Source organism: Lipotes vexillifer, unplaced genomic scaffold (assembly GCF_000442215.2).
Source record: "Lipotes vexillifer unplaced genomic scaffold, Lipotes_vexillifer_v1.1 scaffold131, whole genome shotgun sequence".
Classification (NCBI taxonomy): Eukaryota; Metazoa; Chordata; class Mammalia; order Artiodactyla; family Lipotidae; genus Lipotes; species Lipotes vexillifer.
This window is the reverse complement of record NW_006782866.1, coordinates 2765527-2773634: the sequence shown is the minus strand read 5'-3', so window position 1 is coordinate 2773634 and position 8108 is coordinate 2765527. Positions and strand designations below refer to the sequence as shown.

At 53.2% G+C, this 8108-nt stretch overlaps 1 protein-coding gene across 1 annotated transcript in view; it reads left to right on the top strand.

The window, feature by feature from the left end:
- The window catches only part of POMC (proopiomelanocortin), a 7409-nt gene extending 5494 nt beyond the window's left edge, over window positions 1-1915 (top strand). The window contains exon 3 of the mRNA XM_007455510.1: window positions 1093-1915. Within this exon, the coding sequence (XP_007455572.1) occupies window positions 1093-1746 (654 nt within the window). The 3' untranslated portion in view covers window positions 1747-1915. The remainder of the gene's footprint in view (window positions 1-1092) is intronic.
- Window positions 1916-8108: the final 6193 nt, after the last annotated feature.

The following is an 8108-nucleotide window of genomic DNA, read 5'->3' as shown; positions in this document are numbered from 1 at the left end:
AAAGAGCTCTGGCCGTGGTCAGAGCCCATGGGTTCTAGTCCCAGCTCTGTCACCAATGGGCTGTGGAACCTTGCCAAGTTCCCTTCTCCTCTCTGAGAAATTGGGTGTCATTATGTGTCCAGGGGAGAGGAGTATGAGATAATTTTTGTTTTCCACTGTTAATATTCTGCAGTGTTATAATTCTAAATCCCTGGAATATGAAATCCCCAACTCAACAGAGTGGGTGGGATCATTCTGTTCCCTCCTTTGTTGTCCCCAGTAACTGAAAACTCAAGGCTGCAGCCCCAAGGTCATTTTCCTAAGCAAATGTGTGCCACAGTTGTCTAGTTACAGGGAGAGGAGATACAGGCTCCATGACCCCTGCAATGGAAATAATCCTGACTTTCTACCCTTCCCTCCAGTCAGAAGGTGACAGGGAAGTGAGACACCTCTTCCCAAAACTCACTGATTGAGGAAAGTATAGGATCAGCTCAGAAGACTTGAAAGAAAGTGCCAGATGGGTGTGGGAAAGTTTGGAGGGAGATGGCTGGGGGAGGGTATGAGGTAGGTTTGCAGACCACTGGGGTAAGGTTGAGGCATTATGGAAAATACAGACCCTAGAAGCCTGGACTTCTTTTCCCACGTTGGGAGATTCTCTCCCAAATTTCAACCCGATGCCCTTCCCAGACCGAACTGAACCATGTTCATTTATTCAGGATTCATTAAGTGCCAACAACTACCACCCACCTGCCATTTACTGATGAATTCCTATATATCTGGCTTATAAGGTTTAAGACGTTGACCCTGCCCACAAAGCTAGGGGACAAGTAAACCACCGAGTGGGACAGGGATTTTGTTGTAGCTGCCAGGCAGGGGTACCAGGGGACAAACGAGGCGCTGCCCGAGCTGAGTCGCAGATGTCCGTGGGTGCCCAGAGGCGGGGGCGGGCAGACGTTCTCGGCAAGGAACCCACAGTGCACTGCTGCCGCTTGTGCGGCCGCACGTGCGGAGGGAGCAGAGGCGCAGGTGCAGCTTGCGGGTGGTGAGGGCGCCGCGGCGGGGGATGGGGGCCGCGGGCCGCGGGGGCCTGACTCGCTCGCCGCTCTCCAGCAGGCGTGCATCCGGGCCTGCAAGCCAGCCCTCTCGGCCGAGACGCCCGTGTTCCCCGGCAACGGCGACGAGCAGCCGCTGACCGAGAACCCCCGGAAGTACGTCATGAGCCACTTCCGCTGGGATCGCTTTGGCCGCCGGAACAGCAGCAGCGGCGGCGGCGGCTCGGCCCAGAAGCGCGAGGAGGAGGGTGTGTCGGGGGGCGAAGGCCCGGGGCCCCGCGGCGATGGCGCCGAGCCGGGCCCGCGCGAGGACAAGCGCTCCTACTCCATGGAGCACTTCCGCTGGGGCAAGCCGGTGGGCAAGAAGCGGCGCCCCGTGAAGGTGTACCCCAATGGCGCCGAGGACGAGTCGGCCGAGGCCTTCCCCCTTGAGTTCAAAAGGGAGCTGGCCGGGGAGCGGCCCGAGCCGGCGCGCGGCCCCGAGGCCCCGGCCGAGGGCGCAGCCGCCCGGGCCGAGCTGGAGTACGGCCTGGTGGCGGAGGCCGAGGCGGCCGAGAAGGACGAGGGGCCGTATAAGATGGAGCACTTCCGCTGGGGCAGCCCGCCCAAGGACAAGCGCTACGGCGGCTTCATGACCTCCGAGAAGAGCCAGACGCCCCTGGTCACGCTGTTCAAAAACGCCATCATCAAGAACGCCCACAAGAAGGGCCAGTGAGGGCGCAGTGGGCAGGGCTTCTCTCCCTGGGAAGTCGACCCCAAAGCCCCCCCTCCTGCCCTCCTGCCGCCTCGCGGCCTGGGTGAGGACTCGCCCAGGCGGTGATGGCGCCAGGTTTCCACCTTTTAAAGCTGTCTGTAGTTAGGAAATAAAACCTTTCCAGTTTCACATCCGACTCTGACTTTGAATATTGACTGGGCGAATAAAAGAAAAATGCATATCCATCAAATAAAGAGCAGCACATATTGAAGGAGCGATAGTGGTTCCATGTGACCAAGTGGTAGTATGTTTCATAGGATATAGTGGGGATGAAAAGAAAATGTATTTCCCACCCGTGACAAATGGGTCTTCAAGGGGTCAAATAGTTTGGGTGATGGCTCAGTATGGCTACATTTCCCACTCTCCATTGGATGGGGAAGGATTGCTCAGCTGGCTGATATGTCAAGAGGCAGGATTCCTCCAAGTGACCCTGCTTCCCATCCAACTCCATGAGCCAGCGGGAAGCCGATGAAGCCCAACCAAAACTGGGAGGACGCTCTGGGCTCAGGTGGCAAGCTGTGGTAATGCCTCCGTGAATCTAGCCATGTGGGACCTTGGGCAGGTTTCTGAACTTCTCCAAGATTTAGTTCTCTCATCTACTCCTTTCTTCCTTGCCACTGTGAGGGCTACTGTGAGGGCTACTGTGAGGGTTAATGAGAAAATGGATGGGATCGTGTTATCACTGAGAGGCTAAATGTGAGAGCTGAGGGTATCAGTTCAGATTTGACTGCCTTATCAGACTACTCTCAGTTATTCTCAAACACAGAGTCTCGCCCACATAAACACACACCCATGGAGACACATCTGTCTAAATACAACACAAAAGGCACAGATGCTTCTTCCAGTCCCTAGGGCTCAAGCCTTGAGGTGTGACTATCTTTTGCCCCTTGTCATGCCCAAGCTCTCTCCTCATGCTGTCCAGCTGCAGCCTTCTCTTCATTCTCAGCGCTCGTGGCTCAGGCCTTAACTATCCTAACAGCTTCCTAACCAACTGGTGTCCTTGTCTCCAGTTGCCTTCTTCCCCAATCCATCGTACACATTCTTCATATTAATGTATACAAAATCTTGCTTTCTCCATATTCCCTAGCTCGAGACACAAAACAACCGCCCCACCCCCACTCTTGCATCAATTCCGAACTACTGGGCACGGCACACACAAGGGCCCTTGTCCGTCAGTTTCACTCACCTTACCAAACCCCACTTCCCCTGGTCTTCTCACTTGTCTACCATCCTCCTCCACCCTCTGCCTGGAATTCCCCACCTTCCCCCTCCATTTTGAATGTTACCCTTTTTTCAACATGAGCCCAGGCTGAAGTCCACTTCCACTGGGAAAGTTGGGATCTATTGCAGCTGAACCTGCTCATTTTCAGGGTTTCTGCAGTCAGCCCCTCTGCACTGGGGGTGCATGCTGACCAGCTCAGATGGCAATTTTCTTGCTACACATATGTCTTGTGCTTTTCTCTCAGGGAAACTCTAAGCTCCACGAGGGCAGAGGCCAGGGGTTGGGCTTCTTTTGTATGTCCCCGTGATGTTTTCACAATGTTGGGGCCACTGGTTTGCAGTCACACACATTTACAATTCACAAGAGACTCACAGACACTGATACACAGAGATGCACATCTCCACATCAATTGCATCAGACATACCAGGGGATGATGCAGATCAAAGCCAGCTGGGGAACATTTCTGTATGGCACTTCCATATTTACTCCCATATATATATATTTTTTTTTTTTTTCTGCGGTACGCGGGCCTCTCACTGTCGTGGCCTTTCCCGTTGCGGAGCACAGGCTCCGGACGCGCAGGGTCAGTGGCCATGGCCCACGGGCCCAGCCGCTCGGCGGCATGTGGGATCTTCCCGGACCGGGGCACGAACCCATGTCCCCTGCATTGGCAGGCAGACTCTCAACCACTGCGCCACCAGGGAAGCCCTACTCCCATATTTTGATGATCTTAGAAGTTCACAATTAAAGAAAACTGGAATGCACCTGGGAAGTCCTGATGGAATCAGAAAGCCAGACTTTTAAGATAAAGTCTCCCTCAATGAGGGTTATATGAAATGGGGCTAGATTCTAGTCACTGTAATGAAGAAATGGCCCAGGCCTTCCCATCTGAGGATGCTCCTATACTGGGAACCCTGGGCCTTGTGTTTACATCTTGGTAGCATCCTTTCCCTTACCCTCCTTCCTTTTGAGGCAAGTAAATAATGATAGGCGGGGGTGGCTAAATGTCAGTGATTAATACTGGTGGCATTTTCAGATCCTGTTTGCATCTCAGAAAACCATTTACTTTAAAGAAATCAAATAGACAACCGTGTGGTGACAACATTAACATTTATTTGGAAAGGGCATCATGAAGGCTCGTTGGGAAATCACGACTAATAGTCCTAAAGAATAATCTTGCTAAGAGTCCTTCCTACATTCCACCCCCGCCCCCCGCCCCCCAATCCTCCTTCCCTTTCCTTAAACTAATTTGATTCAATTAGTTCAAAATACAGAAAACCGCCACAGGCACTAATTCTGCACTCACATATAAATACGTCAGCTATTATATACAGACACTGTGAACTCGGAACTACACTATACACACTTGCACGCGCACGGGCACACACACACGCAGCCAGGTCACGAACGTCTAAATGGACACAGACATGTTACAATGTGTGTGCAATGCTGCAGCATTTGTGGATTTACAGCTCTGCACTCCACGGGCCAGAATCAACAGCCATGGAGAAAGAGCTCAAAAGGGGAAAGTGATGGGCTGGGGTCCCAAGCGCTCCTGAAGGAGAAAAGACCTGGTCAACCTGGTTGGTGCTAAAGGAGAGCACGGAAAACAGGCCGCAGAGCCCCCTCCCACAGGCCTGTGTCCCCTCCCCACTTCCCCAGCTGGCAGGCCCCACCAAGACCCTCCTTCGGCAGGCTTCAGTCCTAGGCTGGATTTGGGATACGGGGTATTTTAACTAGAAGATTTCTAGGCTTAGAGAGATGAAGAGGTAATACACTGCCCTAAGCCTTCTCCCCAGCCATAAGGAAGCTGCCTTGTTTCAGCACAACTGCCTGCCAGGGTCTTTGGGTCTGGAGAAGTGGGCATGGCCTGCTCAGAGGTGCCCACTTCCCTGGCTACCATCAAACTTAATATTCAGCCTAACAGCTCAGGTCTAGTCTTTTGCCACAGGCCCCAGCTGGCCAGCTGCCATTTCGTGGTCATAAAGAGGAACTGGGAGAAATAGCCTCACTTCTCAGTGAGACTCTGTACCCAGGTGAGAAGCCCCAGGGACAATGGAATAGCAACTGGAAGGTGTCATGACCCAAGGGCCCCTAGTGAAGCCAGGAGGTCTGGCCTTTGAGGAGTCTAAACAACTGCAAGGCTGTTCTGATTCTTAGGCCAGTTGAAACATATCCTCTGGGACTGAGAACACCCAGGGCAAAGGACAGTGCATCTGGGACCCCTGCACTTCAAGCACTTCAGATGGTCCCAGCCCCACCTTTTCACTGCTCATCCATCTATTCTTATGCTTGAGGCGGAGGGCTGGACAGAGGAGAATGTCTGAGGACTTTTCTCCTTCTTCTGACCCACTCAGGCTACTTCTCTGGGGAGGAGATGTTTAGCAGTCAAGAAATCACTTATTTCTACTTTTCAAAAAGAGGAAAATGGGAACAGGCACAGGCCATGGGGGACCACTTGCAAGGAAAACCGGAAGGAGCCTCCAGGGTCACACTGGGGCTCTCCTCTCATCTGCTTCTTATGCACTTATGTGACTCAACCAAGTTCACTGAAATTCCAGATATATCCATGCTACTGGGTTCTGTCAGCAGAGTGCTAACCGACCCTACCCCTTGCCCACGAGGAAGAGTCTTCAGCAGTTTTGGGGAGCGACTGGCTTGGGTGGCCTTGCTGACTGAAATTCACAACAGAGGGGAGGGACAGCAAAAAGGGCTGGTTGCTTGACACGGTGCCGCCAGACGCCAGTGGGCTTGGAAGGCAGGAAGAGTGATGCTAGGCTAAAGGCTGGGGTACCCACCAAACTCTGCTTGCCTTCCCTCCCAGGGCTCGGGAGGGCAGGGGTGGGGTGAAGGAGGCTGCTTAATTTACCAGGTAATTGTTCCAGTTAATGTTCATCATGAACTTTCTGATTCTGAGGCATCTTTGGCCAGAATCCGTATTCTACTCCATGTCAGCAGGCAAGTTAATATTCTACTGAGTGTAAGTTTAAATTGAAACCGAGAAGAAGGGCACTCAAAATGTGGCCATGTCTCCAAAGGAAGCACATCTTTGCTATGCAGCGGTGACACAAAGAAAAATCTGCTTCAGACAGAGGAAACAGCAGTGAGGTATATGAAGAATGGGAATCCTGCACCTTGTTTCTTCGATCTGTTCCCAGGGTGGGGACGAGGGAGAGACAGCTGATGGACATGTAGGTCTCTGGTTCTAGTGCTGGCTCTAGAAAGAGGCTCCAGGGAATGGCTCCCAAGTCCCAGACCCAGGGCCCCCAGGGCAGTGCTCGGGGTGCAGTTGCCACGGGGGTGGACCCTACAGTCAGAGAAGCGCTAGAGAGAAACAGGGCTTCGCGTCAAAGCTGAGCAGGGAAGAAAGATGGGAAGATCCAGTGAGGAAAAGACATGTTTGTGGCTCAAGATTCAGATTTTTTCTGAAGCTTCTTCCAAAGGTCATTTGTCTGCAAGTTTGTTTCTAGTTATTTTATTTTATTTTATTTATTTAATTTATTAATTTATTTATTTTTTCGGTACGCGGGCTTCTCACTGTCGTGGCCTCTCCCGTTGTGGAGCACAGGCTCCGGACGCGCAGGCTCAGCGGCCATGGCTCACGGGCCCAGCCGCTCCGCGGCATGTGGGATCTTCCTGGACCGGGGCACGAACCTGTGTCCCCTGCATCGGCAGGCGGACTCTCAACTACTGCGCCACCAGGGAAGCCCTGTTTCTAGTGATTTTAAATCTGGTTTCTTAATAAAGAGGTATTAAAGTAAAGAGAAATCTCGGTTCATGCCTGTAAAGTTGGGTTGAGCGTTAGCCAAAAGCAACAGAGCAGCGCCAAAGGCTGTGGTGGAGGGGCGAGAGCTGGGCCCCCTCGGCCCTGTAGTCATGTAGACCCTCTGGAAGCCAGAGGCCCACAGCACAGAGGCAGCAACCAAGGGGGGAAACTATAGGAACGAGGGTCAGGCAGCCCCCATACCCAACAAGGTTATTGCACACGCAATAGGAAAGTTCCATTTGTTAAGATTCTCCTAATTTGGACAAATACACCTATCAGCCCTGATAATCAGGCTCTCACAGTGCATCTGTGCAGGGCCACGCACAGAGGTGTGACCCGAGGGTGTCCCGAGAAGACTGCCCTCCCCTTAGCAGAATCAGCCCGCTTCCGACCCCACCCCACGCTGCCGAAAATTGTACCCTCAAAAGGGGTTCCTTTGGGTCAAGAAATCTACTCACCCTCCCTCTTTTCAAGAGCAAATTCTCCAGGAAGGAATCATGTGACCATTCTCACCTTCCTGTGAGTCATATCAGCTCAGAAAAGTTATGGGAAGTTAGACTGAAAAAGCAGAAGGAAAGGGCTCTTCTTGGCCAGAGGGAGCTGCCTCAGGAAGAGGCCCAGGTGAGGTTCTGCCAGAGGCAGCTCACTCGGGGAGCCGCAGGAGGAAGAGCATCAAAGAGGGAGAAAACTCAGAAATACATCCCTCTGGACAAAGGCGGGGAGATACTACAGAGGGGACGCAGACTTGCCCACTTCTGCCCGCTGCTCCTGGACAGGAGGCCGGCCCGGGCTTCTGCTCCCTGGCCCAGCCGGCCAGCCTGGGGACCCGGGCTCCCTCTGTCAGCGGCCTGCTGCCCCCCATGGTGTCTCTACCCCAGCTTCTGTTATACAAGCTCGGTATTAATTAACAATAGAAACAATTCACGAAGAGGCAACTGGCAGGGTGAGCAGGGGAGTGGAAAGGACACCAGAGACTTGAAGGCCTTTGGACCCTCAAATGGGGAAGGAGGAGGGGACACTCTGGAGGAGGTCAGCGCCCCATCTTCCAGCTCTCACAGGCCACTGCTCTACGGGAGGAGCTGGCCTTGCCTCCTCCTGATTGCAGTCTACGGCTTCCTTTGACCAACTGTGTCTCTCTCTAGTTCCCTCCTGGGGGAATAGCAGCTGCACACCCACCCCTGTGAAAGCCCTTCACTTACTACACTAAGCAGGAGTTTCCTGGGACCTCAGCCTCTCTCTGGAGACCCCCAATGACTCTTGACCCCAGGATGACACACAGGAGGAGACAAAGGGCACAGGTAGGATGCTTATTGGCCACAGAGGGGCATGTGGCCG